Raw genomic sequence first — 22168 nt, 5'->3', positions numbered from 1 at the left:
CCATCTATCCATCCATCCATCCATCCTTCCATCCATCCATCCCTCATCCATCCATCTACCCATCCCCCCTCTCATCCATCTATCCACCCATCCATCCATCCATCACTCATCCATCCATCTACCCATCCACCCACCTATCCATCCATCCATCCCTCATCCATCCATCTACCCATCCCCCCTCTCATCCATCTATCCACCCATCCATCCATCCATCACTCATCCATCCATCTACCCATCCACCCACCTATCCATCCATCCATCCCTCATCCATCCATCTACCCATCCACCCACTCCTCCATCTATCCACTCACCCATCCATCCATCCATCACTCATCCATCCATCCATCTATCCATCCACCCACTCTTCCATCTATCCACCCATCCATCCATCACTTATCCATCCATCCATCCACCCACTCATCCATCCATCCATCCCCCCACCCACCATTCACCCATCCACCTACCTACCCATCCATCCATTCATCACTCATCCATCCATCCACCCATCCACCCACTCATCCATCCATCCATCACTCATCCATCCATCTACCCATCCACCCACCCACCCATCCATCCATTCATCCACCCATCCACCCACCTGCCCATCCATCCATCCATCACTCATCCATACATTCACCCACTCAGCATCCACCCACCCACCTGCCCACTCATCATCCATCCATCACTCATTCATCCATCCATACATCACTTATCCATCCATCCACCCACTCATCCATCCATCCATCACTCATCCATCCATCCATCCCTCATCCATCCATCCCTCAGTCATCCATCCATCCACCCACTCATCCATCCATCTATCCATCCACCCACCCATCCATCCATCACTCATCCATCCATCCACACATCCACCCACCCACCCATCCACCCATCCACCCATCCATCCCTCATTCATTCATCTACCCATCCACTCACTCCTCCATCTATCCACCCATCCATTCATTACTCATTCATTCATCCACCCACTCATCAATCCACCCATCCACCCCACCCATCCATCCATCCATCAAACTGCCCATCCACCCACTCATGTATTAGTCATTTATTGAGTACTTACTAAGGCAGAGAGACTGAAAGAGACAAAAAGAAAGAGAAAATAAAGAAACAGCAGACTAAAAGATGAGGCATTTAATCCATTCATTCCATAACTAACCCATTAATTTATTCATTCAGCAAATATTTGAGACAAATGAGGCCATGCTCATATGTACTTGCTCATGGCCCACCACACAGTAAGCACTCAGTAAATGTTAGTTGATATTACCATTATTAATGAGTGCCTACTGTGTGTCTGGATCTTGTATGTGCATGGGAGAGATGTGGAGCTACAGAGGCAGATGGAGGAAGGGCGTGGCACAGAGAGGGTTGGGAAGAGAAGAGATGGAGAAAGAAAGGAAGGAAACAGACACTAAGAGAAGGAGGCTTGGAGACATTCATTCAGTCATTCAACAAGCATTATTTTGGCACCTTTTATATGCTAGGTTCTGGGAGAGAAGAGCTAGCTCAGGGCCACCATGAGGCAGGAATGCTCTCTCTGTCACGTTCTTACCTGGCCCAGTGCCTGGCACATCTTGGGATGCAGTAAGACTGTTCAATGAATAAGAGGCTAAAGAGGAGACAGATGGAGGCACAGGGTCTGGGAAGGAGAATAGGGGAGAGCAGGGGAAGAGAGAAAACCCTAACAAGAGGCAGCAGGGCCAGAGGGGAAGGGGGAATGCAGTTGGGGAAACTGAGGCCAGGGCAGGTTGTGGAAGCAGGTGGGACAGGGTTGCAAGGTTGGACAAAGCCAGCATCTGGCTGTACCCAGCCTGTCTTGCCATGAGAAGGGGACAGCCATTCTCTTCCTTTCCACTTTGCCGGGGGTTGAGATTTTCCATCTCAGGGCAGGTGCTAGGAAAGCGGGTCATTAGCATCCACAGTAGGGTAAGAAGTGTGCTCTCCTGTTGACAGGGGCACAGGCATAGATACAGCCTCTAATGAGGGCAATTAGGCAGCCACTACGATACCTCTTCCTGAACTTTGACCTTTAAGCCAAAATAAAAAGGAATACTGCCCCTGCCAGATCTCACTGAGGCAGCCCTCAGGACTCAGCAGCACCCCACTCCCTCCACCAGCCTGGACTTCCTGGGGTGGGTGGGGGTGGGTAGGAGGGCTTGCAGGAGGGGGTCCCAAGGGAGGAGGCGAAGGGGAGATCCAGAGCCCACTAGCTTTCAACAGGATCTGGGAGGGCTTGGGGACAGAAGGATGGGAACCCTGGGCACTCTGCTACTCTGGCCGTCAGTTTCCACCTCTGGGCAGAGGTGGTACAGATTTTTCAGCACACAGACAACTGTGAAGCCCTGTTCCTTGAACATATCTGCAGAGCCTCTCCAGCCTTAGGCCCTTGCACTCACATTTCTCTCCACCTAGGACACCCTTCCCTCCCTCTCTGTGGCTGCCCCTTCACAACCCTTAGCTTTAGGCTTGAATGTTGACTCCTCCAAGAAACCTTCCCGGATTACCTTTCTTATATCCACCCACTCTCTAACTTCAGCACCTCCCCCAACTCACATGGCATATCCATGTGCTCAGCTACTTGCTTCTTGCCTGTCTCACCCTCTAAACTGAAAGTGTTGCCTGAGTAGAGGTGGATCTGGTCTGGCTCAGCCAGTAGTCTCAGGGCCAACCTCACTGACTGGCAGATAGTGGGCACTCAAGAAACATCCACTGGCTGGGCGCAGTGGCTCACGCCTGTAATCCCAGCACTTTGGGAGGCCGAGGTGAACAGATCACTTGAGGTCAGTAGTTCAAGATTAGCCTGGCCAACATGGTAAAACCCTGTCTCTACTAAAAATACAAAAATTAGCTGGGTGTGGTGGTGCACACCTGTAGTTCCAGCTACCCGGGAGGCTGAGGCAGGAGAATCACTTGAACCTGGGAGGCGGAGGTTGCAATGAGCCAAGATCGCGCCACTGCACTCCAGCCTGGGCGACAGAGCAAGACCCTGTCTCAAAAAAAAAAGAAAAGAAAAGAAAAGAAAAGAAAAAGAAACATCCACTGAATGAATTAATGACTCTGTGAATAAATAAAGGGGGCAGTTCTTGACCAAGCAAGGGCTGCGAAGGTGAATGGGCTCCATCCAAGAGATAAATGAATCCATGGCCAGCAAGGGGGACAGAGGAAGACCAGGCAAGTCCAGGTCATCTCCAGACCTCAGGACCATCCTCCAGGACACACACACAGGCAACCAAGAGGGGATTTCACGGAGCAGCGGAGGAAAGGGTCAAGTCAGGGCACATTAGGGACAGCAGGGCTGGGAAAGGATATGGTTCATCAGTGCCTGCTGAGGCTCAGGAGGAGCTGGCTAGGAGACTGTAAGCCCTGCTCCCTTCCCCAAACTGCCAAAAGCTTGTGGAAGTCTCTGGGCTTCCTAAAGGACCAGGAGCGGGGGCTCAGCCTCACAAAGCAGGGAGTCTGCAGGTGACAGACAACAGGGTCATGCTGGAAGCAGAACCCGGGATGACTGAGTTTGCAGAGTGCCACACAAACCACATGCAGATGCCAGGCAAATGCCTCTGAGTCTAGAGTCTGGGCTGCAAGATTCAGTTCAGCAGAACCCACTGGGGGAGGATGGGGACCAGACAAGGTGGTCGAGGTGGGCTGGAGGCTCCCTGTCCCCAGCTAGGCCTGGCATGGAATACATAACAGGAGCCACATGCTGTCACCCCATCCAGGGCTTCTCTCCACTGTCTTTTCTTTCAGCAAGGCTGCCATTATGGGAAAGAAAGGGTGAATGCTTTGGGGTTTCCAGCTCTTTCTAAGCCTCAGGAAAGCCACTGGATGGCCAGGAATGGAGGTGATGCTTGAAGAAAACCCAGGAGGGGCAGCTGGATGTGTGCCAGGAAGAGAAGGTAGGGAGATGGATGGATGAATAGATGCAAAAATGAAAGAAAAGATGAGCAAATGAATAAATGAATCAGTGACTAAGCAAACAAAGGAACAAATGGACAAATGGATGGACAGAGAGTTGGGTGAATAAACTGGTGGTTAGAAGAGAGAAGGAGGGGAAGGAAAGACAGAAGGCAGGCAGGTGAGCAATCAAGCATGAGAAATGGAATGAATGAATGAATGAACAGTTTGATAGCTGAATGGCTAGATGAATAGAAACAGTGGGTAGGTGAGAGGATGGAATGACATTCAGATGAGAAAATGGTAGATGAATGGAAGGTTGGTTATATGGGTGTATGGCTGGACAGATGGCTGAAGATGGGTAGATAGCAGATAGATATTTAATGAGTGGATAATGGATGGATAGATTGGACAGGGACAAAAAGTGGAAAGATGGGCATCTGGTGAAATGAATGAGATGGTAGATGGATAAATGATGATGGATGAACAGATGTATAAATAAGATAAACAAATGGAAGCTGGATGTGGTAGGTGAAGAGAGGACAGACAAGTACATGAATGGGACAGATGAGTAGTAGATATGTAGGTCAATAAAAAAAGCAGATGAGGCTGGTGCCGGTGGCTCACACCTATAATCCCAGCACTTTTGGAGGCCAAGGCAGGTGGATCACATCGTCAAGGAGTCAAGACCCAGCACTGCCAAGATAGGTGAAAACCTGTCTCTACTAAAATAAAAAAAAAAAATTAGCTGGGTGTGGTGGTGGGTGTCTGTAATCCCAGCTACTCAGGAGGCTGAGAGGAAGAATGCTTGACCCAGGAGGGTGGAGTTTTAGTGAGCCAAATCACACACCACTGCACTCCAGTCTGGCAACAGCAACTCCATCTCCAAAAAGAAAAAAAAAAAAGCAGATGACTGAATGAAGTTAGATAGTAAATAATTGTATAATGAGTGCGGTGGAGGGGTGATGAGTAATCGGAGTGAATGAATGGATGAACTGGAATGAAACAGAGCAAATGTACAATGGAAGAGTGGACAGAGAGTAAATGGATAGAGGAATGGATGATGGATAATAGAATGGATGGATATGGATCGATGGGTAATGGATGGATGAATGGATGATGGTGGAAGATAGATGAAGCAGGATTGGAGCTGGATTAAGGAAGATGGACATAGAATAATGATGAAAGATGGACAGATGGAGGATGATGGATGAATGGATGGATGGATGATGAGTAGAGGATAGATGGATGAATAGTAGATAGAGGACAAATGGGAATAATGATGGATAGATGAATAGATGATAGAGGAAGGGATGATGGATAAATGAAATAGATCCGGAGGAGTGATGATGAATGATGGTGGATGGATAGATGGATAATGGATAGAGCTGGATGATGGATGGATGGATGGACAGATGGATGGATGGATGGATGATATATGGATGGAGAGATGAATAGATTGATGGATAGATGTATGGATGGTTGGATGGGATGGATGGATGGATGGATGGATGGTTGGATCGATGGATGGATGGAGGGGTGGATGGATGGATGGATGGATGGATGGATGGATGGATGGACAGATGGATAGAGGGATGGACAGATGGATAGATGGATGGATGGATGAATTGACAAATATGTGGATAATAGATAGAGAGTGGATGACGAATGGGTGAATGGATACAGAGGAGGAGACCACAGGCCAGGAATCTAACAATACTCACTCTATGATCTTCTTCCTCCACCTCTTGTTGTCACTGGGGTGGTGACGATAGGTGCCATAGTCAAAGAGTGAGTCCATGGGTGCTTTCTTGGGTCCAGGCACCACCGAGGACTCATATAGGGTGGACTCCAGCAGATCGATGGGGTTGGGCACCCCCTTGCGGAAGGCACCCTGGAACTTCATGCGCAGATTTGGTCGCCCATCGCCTAGGCCAGCAGGGCGACTGGCATCAGCCTGTGAGGGTGAAGGGGAGCCATCCTCCCCCTCGAACAGATTGGCCAGGGAGGAGAGAGGAAAAGCCTCCCCGCCTGGGGTGCCACTCTCATCCCCGGGGAGCTCAGCCACCTCCCCGGGACCCGCGCGGGGGCCTTCGCTGGAATCCGCCATGCCTGCCCCAGGCCTGTGTGCACTGCTCAGCCTGCAAGGGAATGAAAAGGGAGTCAGGCAAAACCCGGCCAGTGGCAGGGGCTCCAGGAAGCCCCCTCCCACGTAGACAAGCAGCAGTGCTGTCAGCTGCTTCAAAGCCACCGTTGTAATGACAGGGGCGTGGGGAGGCCACTCCCAGATGTGGTTGGCCGCCAGCCTCAGGCGGGAACTGCAACAGGAGCCTCTTTCAGGAACCTGGAAACACAAATTGGCCCCAGGTCCAACTACCCTGGGCATTAGCTGAAAGAGGGTGGACTTCGGGGTCACGCTGGGACCCTATACTTGGATCCCAGACCCTACTGCTAACCAAGAAAGCCAGCTTTGGAGCCCCAGAGAGCCAAGTTCAAATCCAGGCTCCACACTTAAGTCATTCCATGACATTAAGCAAGTCATAGCCTCAGTTTCCTGATCTGTAAGATGGGAATATCCAAGCCCCATGGGTAGAACACGCAGTCCAGTGGCCAGTGCAGTGCAGTGCCTGGCACGTGGTAAGCACCTGCTAAAGCAGAACTATTAACTGTGGGCTTCAGGCACAGGAAGGGCTCAGAAAATCCATGTGGACTTGCTGCGTGGGCCGGCAGTCCTGTTTCCTCATCAAACACCGTCGTGATGATCCCCATTTTACAGAACAGGAAACTGAGGCTCCAAGACTTGAGTTGACTTCCCCAGTGCACCAACTCTGCTCCACAGCACAAAGTGCTGATTCCTCCCCGCACCTCTGCCTGGTTAACTCCTCCCCACTGGAACTCCCCAGTTCCAGCTCAACTGGGCTCCTCTGGAAAGCCCTCCCTGGACTGCACACACTCGCTCCCGGGATCTGTGCTCGTCTCCTCGGAAGCTTTATCCCAGCTGTTCACAGGATGGTTCATTCCCAGGCTGTGGGCGCAAGGAGGCAGGAAATGTATCTGTTCATCCTTGAGTCCTCACACAAATGAGCAACTTTATGACAAAGATGTCATTTGTTCCCATTTCTCAGATGAGGAAGCAGGTTTCAAAGGCAGCAAACAGCCTGCAGGTAGAAGGGCTGGACTTGAACCACATCTCTCTGGCTCCTGGGTCCAGTGCTTAGCCAGGAGCCAGGGCAAGGGAGGAGCAAGGCCCCACTGGTTGGCTGTCAGCCCCCTATTCTCTGTAGCATGGTGCCAACCAGGCGGGGCTGGGCACCAAGGGTGAGTTTCCTGGAACTCTTAGCACCCCACCCAGGAGGCAGGAGCATGTCTGAAAAGCCCTCTCTTATACATCTCACCCTTCCCACCCAATACAACACGGAGAAAAACAAATAAACTAGTTCCCACCTTGTTTGTTCTGTGGCTTCCAGGAGGGAAGGCTTGGACCAGAGAGGTGGGGACACAGCAAGAGGACTCCCTTAGTGGGCGCAGCAGGACACAGAGGGTCAGACCTCCCACCAGGGGCGGGCTCCCCTCTGGACACCAACAGGGAGATACAGCCTGGCCTTTGGAGTCATTCAGGCCTGGGTTCTAAGCCCAGCTCTGCTATTTACATGTAGTGTGATCTTAGGTAAGTTACTTGAGCTCCCCAAGCCTCAGTTCCCTCCTCTGCAAAATGGATACAACTGTAGTCACTTCTTCACAGGGTTGGAGGCAGCGGGAAGTGAGGTCAGGTATATCCAGTGCCATTTCTGGGATTAAAGTGGGGTTTTGGCTGGGTGCAGCAGCTCACGCCTGTAATCCCAGCACTTTGGGAGGCCAAGGCAGGTGGATCACTTGAAGTCAGGAGTTTGAGACCAGCCTGGACAACACGGCGAAACCCCATCTCTACAAAAAATACAAAAATTAGCTGGGCATGGTGGCATGTGCCTGTAATCCCAGCTACTCAGGAGACTGAGGCAGGAGAATTGCTTGAACCCAGGAGGTGGAGGTTGCAGTGAGCCAAGATGGCACCATTGTACTCCAGCCTGGGTGACAGAGCAAGATTCCATCTAAAAATAAATAAATAGAGTGGGGTTTTCAGTTACTATAACCAAAGGAAGAAAGAGAAGTTAGGGGGCCAGGTTCTGAAATCAGATCGACCCAGTTCCAGTCTTGGCCCTGGTCATTAGCTGTTTGACCATGGGCAAACCACTTCCTCTCTCTGCCCCTTGGTTTTCCCACCTGTAAGACCGGAGTGACCACGCCTGTTCCTAGGGTTCTCCAGCATGTGAGGCACCTACTCAGTGCCAGCACCTAGTAGGACCTCCGGAGACATGAAGTCCTTTTGACTGGCCACGTAGGAGAGGGGGATCTGGATCCCAGTCCCTCATGGCTGCCACATGCGTTTGGACTTTGCTCTTCAGGAATGGGGGCCGGGGGGCTGCTGAGGCAGGAGGGGCATCTGCAGGGGCCCAGGCATTGGCGGGAGGCGGATTAGACTCTCCTGAGCACAGCCCTGCCCACCTCACTGGGGGCCCTGAGATCGGGGGAGACAAGGCATCAGGCACACCCTCTGTGTCGTCAATACCCTTCTATCCACTGCACCTCTCACCATGGCACCCCAGGGGCTAATGCAACCCCACCCCAGGGAGCTCCCAAGGCCAGAGAAGGCAGCCAAGAAGGTCCTTCCATCCCCATCATTCCTGCACCCTCCTCCCCTCAGGAGGATAGCCCTCCCCTAAGCCTGGACAGCACTCCAGGTTCCTGGGGAGTCCAAAATGGGGGCTCTGGTGCCAGCCAATCCTGGGTTCAGATCCCCTCCCAGCAACTCTCAACCTGTCTGGCCGCTGTGTGGCCTTGGGCAAGTCATGCCACGATCATGATTAGCACTCTAATTAGGATGAAATAATAATTATGAACTAAATCACCATCCTCGCCTGATGACATAGCTCAGGCTGTGCCCAGCATGGGGCCTCATCTACCCCTCGCCATGACTCCAGACCAGTCATTCTCAACCAGGGACAGTTCTGCTCCTCCCCTAAGGACATTTGGTAATATCTGATAACATGTTTTGTTGTCACAACTGTACAGGAGAGGGAGCACTGCTGGCATCTGGTAGGTCAAGGCCAGGGATGGCACTAAACATCCTCCAAAGCAAAAGACAGCCCCGCACCACAAAGAATGACCCAGCCCACAATGTCAATAGCGCCGGGACTGAGAACACTTGACCTGGAGGTAGGTACTGCAATCATTCCCATTCTACAGATGAGGAAACTGAGGCTCAGAGAGGCTAAGCGACTTGCCTGAGGTCACACAGCAGGTTAGTGACAGAGCCAGGACTGAAATGCGAGCAGCTGGCTGCAGAGTCCGGGCTGAATCCCTCCATGCACTGGGGATGTCCTGGGTGCCAGGTGAGGGTGAAAGGGAGCTATCCCCACCCTCAAACAGATTGATCAGGGAGGAGAGGGGGAAGGCCTCCCCACCAGGGAGCTCGGCCACCTCGCTGGGCCTGCACAGGGGCCTTTGCTGGGATCCGCCATGCCAGATGGCACTAAACATCCTCCAATACAAAAGACAGCCCCACACCACACAGAATAACCCAGTCAACAATGTCAACAACACTGAGGTTGAGAAAATCTCCCCTGGAGGTAGGTATTGCAATCATTCTCATTTTACAGATGAGGAAACTGAGGCTCAGAGAGGTTAAGTGACTTACCTGAGGTCACACAGCAGGTTAGTGATGGAGTACCAGGGTGCCACCTGAGCATTTACAGTGTCTCCTTCAAGCTTCACAACCACCCCAGGAGGTAGGGATGATTACTGCCTGCCCATTATTATCTCTATGAGCCTCAGTTTCTCTACCTGTAAAATGGGGATTGCAATAATAGCACCTCCCTTGTAGGGCTTCTGGGAGATAAGGCAGGTCAAGTGTTTCTTGGGCACCTCAGAAATACTTGATAAATGTTGGATCTTGTCATATTTAATCATCATCATCAGCACTATGATACGGTCCTGATTTACCTGTTCTCCCTTACTCCCCTTCCCCAAAACACACATGCACACACACGTGCCAGAAGTACAGCCTGGCATTTTATAGCCCGTGCTAAAATCCACCAAGCCCCTCTCTCATTTAATCTCCCGAAGAACCTGGACAAAGCTAGACTATCGCTCCCACTTTATAGCTAAGGAAATGGAAGCTCTGAGAGGCCAGCTAGGGAGCAAATGGCTTTGAAGAAAACCTCCAGACTCCTAGCCCTGGGCTCCTTCCACATCACAGCACTCAGGGGTGTGTACGCACCAGCTCACGTGTACACATACACATAGGCATGCGTACACGTACACACACACACACCCCCACACACACACCACACACACACACATCCAGCTCTGCTGCTCTGTGGCAATTCCCTCCCCAAACACTGCCCTGTTCTCTGTGGTCAGAAAAAGAGTTTACTCCCTGTTCTAATTTGCCCTGAAGGCTGTTATTACACATTCCAAACTCATGCCAGCTTTAGGAGGGAGGGAAGAGGGGGATGCAGGCAGGGAGAGAGGCTGAGAGCCTGGGTGTAAGTCCACGTGTGTCTCCGCTGCGTGTGACTGTCATGTACATTTCTTCCCACCTTCCTCCATGTGCGTGTGCACATGTGTGTGCCAACTATGAGCAGGCATGGTAGGCCCTTCGTTCCCGCACAGGCTCACAATGCCTCCTATCAGGAGCCCCTCCACAGTGGGGAAGCTCCCAGCTGCACCAGGTGTGCATCAGGGAGGCACCCAAGAATGTTCCTGCATGACTGTGAACATCCCCACACACTGACATGGTCACAACAGCGTTCATTCAGAGCAGCGGGTGTTTGTTTGTTTGTTTGTTTGTTCAGACAGGGTCTCACTCTGTCGCCCAGACTGGAGTACAGTGGCACAATCTCAGCTCACTGCAACCTCCGCCTCTCAGGCTCAAGTGATTCTCCTGCCTCAGCCTCCCAAGTAGCTGGGATTACAGAAACACGCCACCACCACTAGGCTAATTTTTGTATTTTTAGTAGAGATGGGGTTTCACATGTTGGCCAGGCTGGTCTTGAACTCCTGACCTCAAATGATCCACCCGCCTTGGCCTCCCAAAGTGCTGAAATTACAGGCATGAGCCACTGCGCCTGGCCAAAGTAGCGGTTTTTTAACATGTTGGTTTTAAATCCTATATATTCAAAAGAAGATTTATATTCAAACCCTTCTTTAGAACATATATACCAAATGGTGGTCCACACAGAGATGGCGGTTGTGTAGGATGGACAGAGAGAATCTGCATCTTCCTCTAGAAAGGGCCCAAGGGGCAGGAGTAGAAGCCAGCTACCTATTTATTTATTCCACACTTTTACTGAGCACCTACTATGTGCCAGGCACTGGTGCTAGGTACTAGTGACACAGATGTGAACAAAACAGACAGCAATCCCTTTGGGGGCAGACCTTCCGGTGGGGAAAAAATAAACTAGACAAACCAAGCAGCAGAGTCATGTCAGGTGGTGTTAAGAACTGCATAGACCAGAAGGGCTCAGGAGTGGGCAAGTTAAGGGGTACAGGAGTCCTGAGTAGGGTGATGAGATACAGGGCTGAGCCAGGGTCCCCAAGCCTTCCTTTCTGCCCTAGACAGACCCCAGGCTTTCTGGGAATCTGGCTTTCTGTTCTCATGGCCCCCTGAGCTGGTGAGGCACAGAGTGAGAGAGCATTTTGACGTCTGGCAGGCCAGAGGGTCAGATCCCAGACCCACAGCTCATTCGCTGCGTGAGCTTGAGGAAGTTACCCAACCTCTCTGATCTTCACTTTCCTCAGCTGCCCTATTAAGGGATCGTAATAGGGTCATTGTGAGAGGTATATACGTTGAGTCAAGTGCCTGGCAGAAAGAAAGCCTCAACACACAGCAGATTGCATAAGAGATGCCTGCTCTCTGAGAATCCCGAATTCAACGGCAGTGGAGGTCTCTGGCTCCATCTCCATGCCCCAACTTGCGGAGGGTGGAAAAAGGGGCCCATCCTCGGGGTTACCCGCGGCTTTGCCTGATCTCATGGAAACCCTGGCACACATTTGTCAAATCCCATCCTCCTGATTACGTGACCAAGGAAAGCTGCTTAAATCTGGGGGCAAGTTTGGGCATGCAAGCTTGCTCCACCCCAGCGGGGAGGATTCCAGGGAGCTGGTTTCTCCTGGTTCCCTCCCTTCTGGAATCAATTCATTCCACCAGGCATCAGTGGAGTGGCACCTGTTTGCAGGGCACGGAGGAGACATAAAAGTGTGGGACCTCAGAGAACTCACAGTCTGGGAGGGAAGGCAGATGGCTCTTCCTGCCTCCAGGCCTTTGCCCAGGCTGTTCCCTCTGCCTGGAATGCCCTTCCCTTCGCTGGCTGGTTCCCACTTACTCCTCAGGCCTCATCTTAAAGGGTACTTCCTCTGAAAAGCCCTCCTGTTTCCCTTGTTGTTCACTCTTAGAGTAACATGTGCCTTCCTTTACAGCACTTTCCACGATTAAACTTTTCTATATACATATTTTTTTTTCCAAGAGAGTCTCGCTCCGTTGCCCAGGTTGGAGTGTAGTGGCATGATCTCGGCTCACTGCAACTTCTGCCTCCTGGGTTCAAGCAATTCTCGTGCCTCAGCCTCCCCGAGTAGCTGGGATTACAGGTATGCACCACCACACCCGGCTAATTTTTCGTATTTTTAGTAGAGACAGGGTTTTGCCATGTTGGCCAGTCTGGTCTTGAACTCCTGACCTCAGGTGATCCGCCCGCCTCAGCCTCGCAAAGTGTTGGGATTATAGACGTGAGCCACCGCGCCTGGCCAATGTATTATTCTGTGATTCATCTTCTCTCTTCGTCTCCAGAGTTTTAGTTCCATGTGGTAGGGACTATTTTGTGTCCCCTATGTCCCTAGCATTCAGCATGGTGCTGAAGCAAAATGAGGTGTCAATGAATATTTGGTTTATTTTAGGCTGTAAGACCAGGGACCTAAAGTTCCAGATGGGGTTGCAGAGCAAGGGCAGCCGGAATACTGATGGGGAGTGGGGGAGGCTGGAAGGAGGAGGAGGAGGAGGAGGAGGAGGAGGATGATAAAGGGCAGAGGAGATGTGAAGGACAAAGGTGTGGAGGGAAAAGTGCAGGGTGCACAGAGGAATGGTGTGGCCTGGGGCATAGGGAAAAGGAAAGCAGGAAGAAGAGATGGGTGAGTGGGTGGGCAGCGGGGAGGTGGGTGGGGGAGGAATCCATGTGTAGGAAGGAGCCCATGGAGAAGGTGCTCAGGCTCCCAGACAGACCCAGTGTGCTTCTACCTCCCTCCGTCCTGGGGCTCCTTGGCCAATTTGGGGGGCACTCACTTCCTGTGGTACTCTCAAATAAACACACCTGCGAGTGCCTGCCATTCCAGCTCAGTCTTGCAGGGCACATGTGGGTAGGAAGGTACTAGGAAGACAAGGACTCTGAGCTTTGCTGTTACTAGAAAGTCCCAAACCTGTCCACCCACTCCCCACCTTCCAGGTAAGAAAACTGAGGTTCGCCCGGGCGCAGTGGCTCACACCTGTAATCCCAGCACTTTGGGAGGCCGAGGTGGGCGGATCACAAGGGCCGGCAGATCGAGACCACCGTGAAACCCTATCTCTACTAAAAATACAAAAAATTAGCCGGGCATGGTGGTGGGTGTCTGTAGTCCCAGCTACTCGGGAGGCTGAGGCAGGAGAATGGTGTGAACCCGGGAGGCAGGGCTTGCAGTGAGCCAAGATTCAGCCACTGCACTCCAGCCTGGGCAACAGAGCGAGACTCCGTCTCAAAAAAAAAGAAAACTGAGGTTCAGAGAGGCAAAGTCACTTGTCTGGCATTGCTTTGCTCCAGAAAGGGGGAAGCAGGATTAGAACCCATGCATCCCCAGGACCGGTGCCTTTGATGGACACTATACAAAGACAAGGGAACTCTGGGAGGGAGGAGCTTTAGAAAGAATGGAGTAGGGGGTGGATCGCAGTCCTTGGTGAACTACCAGTTCACCAGTTCTGGGCAAGTCACCTGGCCTTCCCATGCCTTGGTTTCCTCACCTGCAAAATGGCAATTATCCTAGTACCTACCCCCAGGGAACTGTCGTGAGGGTTAAATGAAATAAAGCATGCAAAACACTGAGCCTGGTGCCTGGTACACAGCACGCATTTCAGTCAACAATGGCTGCTGTTGGAATCTTCGCTATCAGTGTACTATTTATCAGTATCATTAGGGGAACAGATGAACAAAAGGACTGAGGACCAAGGAAGGCAGTGACTCCTAGAGAAGGCAGAGCGGCTGGATCCAGAGCCTTGGAGGTAGATTCTGGTAGCCACCTCGAAGTGGCGGCTGACTGGGAGCTCAGCTCCTTGGCCAGGCAAAACCTACTGCCTGCCAGGCTACGCACAACTCCCAGGCCCTTGGCAGGCGGCAGGGGTAGGGGGGCATCATGCCATGCCCAGCACCTTCCCTGGCCAGCCTGTATTTACCTAGCAGGTCTCGGCCCAGCCCGCTTCCTGTTTGCTGCACAGTGGCCGCCTGTCCAGGACAGACAGAGCTCCAGTGTCCTTTTGGGCCCCCACCCCATGCACTCACACCACCCAGGCAGGGCAGGTCTGGGGTGACTCACCGGGCCCCACGGAGGGCAAGGCCAGTGTGGCCACGGCAGTCATTTGGTCATTCTGCAAGCCCTTGGCTGGAGGGATGCCGGCTGACAGCACACACAGATGCCTCTCTGAGCTTTCACAGGGACCAAGTCATTTCTGAGGGTCCCAGCCCCGGGGCAGGAGCCACCAAGAGGTTGTGTGGCTTAATGGTTAAGAGCATGCACCTTGCAGGAACAAAAGGCCACATATTGCAGGATTCCATTTATATGAAATGCCAGAAAAGGCAAATCCATAGAGACAGAAAGCAGATGAGTTGCTGCCAAGGGGCTGGGAGCGGAGAGTGATGACTGCTAACGGGTACAGAGTCCCTTTTCGGGGGTGATGAAAATGTTCTGGAATGAGATACTGCTGATGTCTGTACAACTCTGAATATAGTAAGAAACCAACCGAATTGTACGTTTTAAAAGACTGAGTTATGAGTATGTGAATTACATCTAAATGACCCTTCCAGGCTTAGTGACCTCGGGCAGGTCACTTCCCTCCCAGAACCTCAGTTTCCTTGTTGCAACATGGGAATGTCATGGGGATGAAGCACACATAAAGGGTTTCTTTTTTTTCTTTCTTTCTGTGTGTGTGTGTGTGTGTGTGTGTGTGTGTGTGTGTGTGTGTGTCAGGATCTTGCTGTGTCACCCAGGTTAGAGTGTAAGTGGCACAATCTTGGTTCACTGCAACCTCCGTCTCCCAAGTTCAAGCAATCCTCCTGCCTCAGCCTCCCTAGTAACTGGGATTACAGGCGCCCGCCACTGCGCCAGCTAATTTTTGTATTTTTAGAAGAGATGGGGGTTTCACCATGTTGGCCAGGCTGGTCTCGAACTCCTGACCTCAGGTGATCTGCCCGCTTCAGCCTCTCAAAATGCTGGTATTACAGGCGTGAGCCACCGCGCCCAGCCACATAAAGGGTTTCAAACAGGGTCTGGCACATAGTAGGGGCTCGAGGATACAAAGTCACTAGCCCAGGAGGCTCCAGGTCCTTCTTCCCTTATCTTGCTTCCCTCCCATCAGAGCATAGCCCCAGGATTCCACCTTCTCAGCCAGCTGTGCTTGAGAATATGCTACCCAGCTCCAGCCCGGGAGGAGGGAGGCGCCAAAATCTTAAGCCAGCCGGGTGCAGTGGCTCATGCCTGTAATCCCAGCATTTTGGGAGGCCGAGGTGGGCGGATCACTTGAGGTCAGAAGCTCAAGACCAGACTGGCCAACATGGTGAAACTCCATCTCTACTAAAAATACAAAAATTAGCTGGGTGTGGTGGCGGGCACCTGTAATCCCAGCTACTTGGGAGGCTGAGGCATGAGAATCACTTGAACCCAGGAGGCAGAGGTTGCAGTGAGCTGAGAGAGCGCCACTGCACTCCAGCATGGGCGACAAGAGACTCCATCTTAAAACAAAACAAAACAAAACCTTAGGCTTGCCTTCTCTTTTATCTGTAAAATGGGGGTAATAATTACTAAGACCTGGGTGGGGTTAAGCCGTTTTGCTCCATAGTTATTTGGTGTACTGTACATTAATGCTTTAAACTAAAAAATAAGGCTGGGTGCAGTGGCTCACACCTGTAATCCCAACACTTTGGGAGGCCAAGGTGGGAGGATCACTTGAGCCCAGTTCGAGACCAGCCTGGGCAACATGGTGAGATTCCATCTCTACAAAAAATAAATTTATTTATTTTTTAAAATATTAAAAAATAAAATAACAGCTCCTACCCCAAAGGGCTATTGTGAGGATTAAATGTGATAATTCAAGCCTTCAGCGCAGTGCCTGGCAAACACGAAGTGTTCAATGAATAGCAGCTGCTTTGCCATTCTTGCTAACATTCCCTGAGTTTACAGTGGGGGTGGGGGATGATGACATCGAGGTCCAGGGAGGTCAGAACTGAGCAGGCACTGGAACCCAGACTTCCCGGCTCCAAAACCAGGGCTTGTGACTGCACAGACCTCACCTTTGGAAAGGGTTTCCTTGCCACCTCATTTTCATCTTCCATCACCTTTGGAAGGCTGTCAGGACAAGGGCTGCTTCCCAGCTGGGAGACTGAGGACCAGAAGGGACAGGACACTCGTCCATGCATACATTCCTCTACCCCACTTCCAGGTGCAAAAGTCCCGAGTTTGCCAAATCAGAGAAGGGGGAAGAGGGCAGGCGCCCATGATGAATGGATGGGGTGGGAGTCGGGGAAGGGAGCCTGAGGCAGCAGAAAACCAGTCTGAGATCCTTCCTCTGTCCCAGCCCACCTCAACACCAGTCTGTGCCAACAGTAGGCCGCTGCCTCAGGGGTTAACTGCTTGGAATTACGACTGAGGCTAATGCCTGCAATGCTACCATCAGTAATGCCTACCCTCCATGGCACATTTCACACAGCACCTCCCACTTGGTTGGTTTTTGTTTTGAGACAGGGTATGTCTCTGTTATCCAGGCTGGAGTGCAGTGGCACAATCATGGCTCACTGCAGCCTTGACCTCCCAGGCTCAAGCAATCCTCCCACCTCAGCCTCCCCAGAAGCTGGGACCACAGGCATGTACCACCATGCCTACCTACTTTTTTTTTTTGAGATGATGTCTCGCTCTGTCACCCAGGCTGGAGTGCAGTGATACGATCTCGGCTCACTGCAAGCTCTGCCTCCTGGGTTCACGCCATTCTCCTGCCTCAGCCTCCTGAGTAGCTGGGACTACAGGCGCCCGCCACCACACCCGGCTAATTTTTTGTATTTTTTTTTTAGTAGAGACGGGGTTTCACTGTGGTCTTGATCTCTTGACCTCATGATCCGCCCACCTCGGCCTCCAAACATGCTGGGATTGCAGGCGTGAGCCACTGCGCCCAGCCACCATGCCTACTTTTAAAATGTATTTTTTGTAGAGATGGGGTCTCACTATACTGCCCAGGCTCGTCTCCAATGCCTGGGCTCACATGATCCACCCACCTTGGCCTCCCAAAGTGTTGTGATTATAGGCATGAACCACTGCTCCTGGCCCCTTCTATCTGTTTTAATCCAAATAGTAACTATAGAGATGAAATATTATTGTGTCCATTCCCAGATGTACAAACTCAGTCCCGGGAGAAAGGAGGTTTCTCCAATGCCAATCATAGGCTAAGCACTTTCACATTTCTCTCTCATTTGAGGTAGGTGTTATTATCATTTCACAGATGAACAAACAGAGGATCAGAAAGAATGAGATTTAACTGAGGCCACACTCTACAGGAAGTGAATGTGGATAAAATTCCAACCATTTGCTTTTAAATCCATTTGAGTTCATTCACCCCTTTGGGGGCTACCATGCCCTCTCCCTGGGAGCCCCCTTCTCAACGCCATGTCCCTTGGAACGCAGCAGGACGGTGGCACAGTGGTGACAGGCTTGGAGTCTGACTCTTGGCTTTGCCATTTAGTAACTGTGTGGCCCCAGACGGATCACTTGACCTCTCCGAGCTTCAGTTTCCTCGCCTATGAAAGGAGCTCATCACAGTCTCCACTGCTGGGTTGCTTGTCATTGTGGTATCAGAGTCTCACAATGTGGCCGCAAAGCACTGCGTGGGGGATGATGTCACTCGGACAAAAGCTCTAGGGCAAGGGGACTCCCTGCTGTTAACTGCTGAGCCCAGATGCCTGGAACAGGGCCTGGCATATAGCAGCTGCTCAAGATGTGTTTGCTGGATGAATGAATGAATTAATGAATGAATGAACACAGAGGGAAGGAGTAAAAGACGGGCTTAGTCATTCTCTCCAGAGCAGACAGGTCCCCAAAGTGAACCTCTGCCCAACTAACTAATTCGCTTCCTCCCTTCCATCTTTTAACAGACAGCTTACTGAGCACCTACTATATGTGGGGCTTTCTGGCCTATGAGACCAATACCTCTCATGAGGACAACTATCGTGAGCCCATTTTATAGATGATGAAACTGAGGCTCAACAAGACCAGGACACTCACTTATGCAAACTTGGTCTCAGAGCCAGAGCCTGTATCTCAGCAGGTGCTTCCTTCTGATGCCCTGCCTGGCTGGCTCGTCCAGTCACTTATTCCTTCCTTCATTCATCCCTTCACTCTATCTACAAGTATTCCTGAGCCCCTCCTGTGTGCCAAGGGGGGACAGGAGTGAGCTAGACCCATGGGTCAGTCAGCCCCATGCCCCCTGTCCCACCCTCACCTGCTGAGGTCTCAGCCCAAAGCCCACGGAGCCCACCCTCCATAAACACACACGTACACACAATACACACACACATACACACATTACACACATATACACATACACTACACACACATACACATACACACAATACACATACACATACATACATACAGTACACACACATACATACATTACACACATATACGCATACATACACACATACTATACACACACATACATATGCACATTACACACATATACACATACACACAATACACATATACACATACATACAATACACACATACATATATACACAAACACATACATGCACACATGCACACACATGCACACACAGACATTCACATATACACATACACATGTATATACATACACATATGCACACACATGCACATATACATGCACACATATACATGTACGCACATACACATACTGTACACATACATATACACATATACACACATAGACATACATACACACATACACATGCACATCAATACACACACACACACACACAGAGGCAACGGTCCCAGAAGCTGGCCAGCCCACTCGGTCAAGCGAGTGGAACCCAGGCTACTCCACCCTTGGGGGAAAACGGGCGCCCGGTGAGACTGAGGAGCTCTTTGTGCAAGGGGCAGGGTGGGTGGACAGGAGCGGCAGCTGTTACTCACTAACCAAAGAAATAGAAGGATATTCCTGTTTGGTCAATGGCCCGCCTGTCTGTCCCCTGAGCCCCCGCCTCCTTCTGTGGCCTTCCCAACACCCTGACCTCATCTGGAGACCTGCAAGGGCTTCCTGTGCACCTGGCGTGGTCTCATGTGATCCTCCCTCGCCGATGAGGACACATGCTCACAGAGGTGATGTGACCTTCTTGGAGTCACACCGCCAGCAGTGGCCAGGGCTCAGGGCAAAAAGAGGAAACCAGTGGTCAGGAAGGGGCTAAGGGTGGGAAGGAAGTCAGAGTCACATTGAAAGTGAGGCCTTGTCCCTTCCTCATTCCTGTCCAGCCACTGGGGTGCCAGCTCATAGGATCCAATGGCACCCAAGGCAGAAGGAACCCAGGCCAGGACAAGAGCGGCAGCCAGAATAACCCAAATCCTTCCTCAAGTTGGCAGAGCTCTGACCTCAGCAAAGCCCAGGAACAGAGAGGTTAAGCCACTTCCCGAGGTCACAGAGCAGCAACTGGCAGAGCTGGGAGGTTAGCTGAGGTGGCTCAGATGCCAAGATGGGTGAGCCTACCATAGCTTTCCAGGCAAGAAGCTAAGCTGACCACTGGGCTTTTCATGGACCCAAGGACACCAGTGTCACTCAGATCTGGCTTCCAGCTCCAGTTCTGTCATGAGCCAGCTGGGCATCCCTAAGTAAACTGCTTCCTCTCTGAGTCTCGGTTTCCTCAGCTGTAGAATGGGGCTTGGCATTCCTGCCCTTGCCCACCCCCCACAGTGGGGAAGCTGTGACACCATCAAAATGCAATCAGCCCTCAGGCCTGTAATCTGAGCACTTTGGGAGGCCAAGGCAGGAGGATCACTTGAGCTCTGGAATTTGAGCCCAGCCTGGGCAACATAGGGAGACCCCTGTCTCTGAAAAAAAAATTTAATTAGCTGGGTGTGTCCCAACTACTTGGGAGACTGAGGTAGGAGGATCACTTGAGCCCAGGAGTTCGAGGCTGCTGTGAGCTATGATCACACCACTGCATTCTAGCCTGGGCAACAGACTGAGACCCTGTCTCTAAAAATAATAAATGAAAATAAAAAGTGAACATCAGGCAATAGATGCTAGTTTTAAACTAAATACTAGAGGTTGTGCTGAAGACTGTCCACAACCTCCCAGCAAGGCAGGCATTACCTTATCCCCTTTGTCCAGATGAGGAAACTGAGGCCAAAGGAATAATGGAACTTATTGGAAGCTGGGATTTGAACCTGGGCAGCTGGGCTCCAGCCCTAGTTTTTAAGCATTAAATCAAGAAAGTAAAAAAAGTTGACAGCTCCTGGCACTGAGTCCATGCTCATAAATATTTCATTGCTGAAAACATATCATTATTTGCCCAAATGCAAGTCTAGCTTTGCCCCCAATACCTTCCACCCACCCACCTGGCATGGAGGGGCTCTCTGAGGATGTCCGGGGGACGAGCTGGAAGAAAACATGCCCTGGAATGGGCCTGGGGACAAGGGGAGCCGACACAGTCTGAGGCAGAAGAGCTGTGCTTCAGAGCCCCATCCAGCTGCCTTGGATCATCCCTGCAAAGAGGGACGAGAGTCCCTTTGACAGAGGAGGAAATGGAAGCCCAGAGAGGCCAGGTGGCTTCCCCAAGCTCCTCCAGGGGGAACAGCAGGCCTGTCTCAAACATGCGGATGCAGTTTAAGCCCAGGCCTATCTGTGCAATTCAGGTTCTTTGTTTTGAGAAAGGATCTCTCGCTCTGGAGTGCAGTGGTACAATCGCAGTTCACTGCAACCTCTGACTCCTGGGCTTAAGCGATCCTCCCACCTCAGCCTCTCAAGTAGCTGGCACTACAGGTGCATGCTACCACGTTCGGCTAATTTTTGTATTTTTTCTAGAGATGGGATTTCAACATGTTGCCCGGCTGGTCCCGAACTCCCGGGCTTGACCAGTCCACCCACCTCGGTCTCCCAAAGTGTTGGGATTATGGGTGTATGCCACTGCACCCGGCCAATTCAGGTTCCTATCTCTGGTAGCTCCCCCATGACCCCAGGCACCCCAGGGAGGGTCCAGACAAATGGGGATGGGCCACCTTACAGGTGAAGGAATGGATTTGCAATCGGACAAATGGGATTCAGGTCCCAGCTCTGCCCCTTCTCAGCTGAGAGAACCTAAGCAAGCGACTTCACCCTCCAGACCTCATTCCGCCCTCTGAAAAATGGGGACGAAAATAGTTTTGTATCCAAATATGCTGAGAGTGCTTGACTCAATGCTTGGCACACAGTAAGTGCTCAATAAAGGCTTGCTACCATCATAATAATTGTTAATGCAATGCAGGGTTGGCTAAAGCCAGACAGAACCTTATACCCAGAGTTCAGAACAGCAGCCACAGGGCCTAAGACCACGAGTTATCTCAAGAGATATGAATTAATCTTTAACAGGTGAATTCTGCTCCAAATTGGTGATGCAGAGCATTCCAGAGGGCCCACTGGCATAAAATAAAAGTTTCCTCGACTCCCCGGACTCTACCTGTGACAAGAGGAGCTGTTACCTGGGTCCCTATAATTTAGAGAACGGACTAGAGTGTCTTTCCCAAAGTCAAATGGGGGAAACTGAGGCAGACAGCAGGGTCAAGGGCCTGCATGGGGTAGAGATACCCACTTCATGTGGACCCCATCCCCCTAGGAACAGAGGAAGGAACTCAGAGGACTTTGACCAACTCAGAAGTATTTGTTCAGACAAACATGCCATAGATACTGACTGAGCACCTACTATGTGCCAGGC

General features: G+C 51.3%; 1 protein-coding gene across 1 annotated transcript in view; it reads right to left on the bottom strand.

The window, feature by feature from the left end:
- TRPV4 (transient receptor potential cation channel subfamily V member 4) overlaps nt 1-22168 on the bottom strand; it is a 50491-nt gene that overhangs the window by 25775 nt on the left and 2548 nt on the right. Inside the window, exon 2 of the mRNA XM_017879692.1 lies at nt 5634-6050. Coding sequence (XP_017735181.1) covers nt 5634-6019 — 386 coding nt within the window. The 5' untranslated portion in view covers nt 6020-6050. The remainder of the gene's footprint in view (nt 1-5633; nt 6051-22168) is intronic.

The sequence above is a fragment of the Rhinopithecus bieti genome, unplaced genomic scaffold (assembly GCF_001698545.2).
Source record: "Rhinopithecus bieti isolate Rb0 unplaced genomic scaffold, ASM169854v2 scaffold_11933, whole genome shotgun sequence".
Classification (NCBI taxonomy): domain Eukaryota; kingdom Metazoa; phylum Chordata; class Mammalia; order Primates; family Cercopithecidae; genus Rhinopithecus; species Rhinopithecus bieti.
The sequence above is the reverse complement of the archived record's forward strand: the minus strand, read 5'-3'. Positions and strand labels throughout refer to the sequence as shown.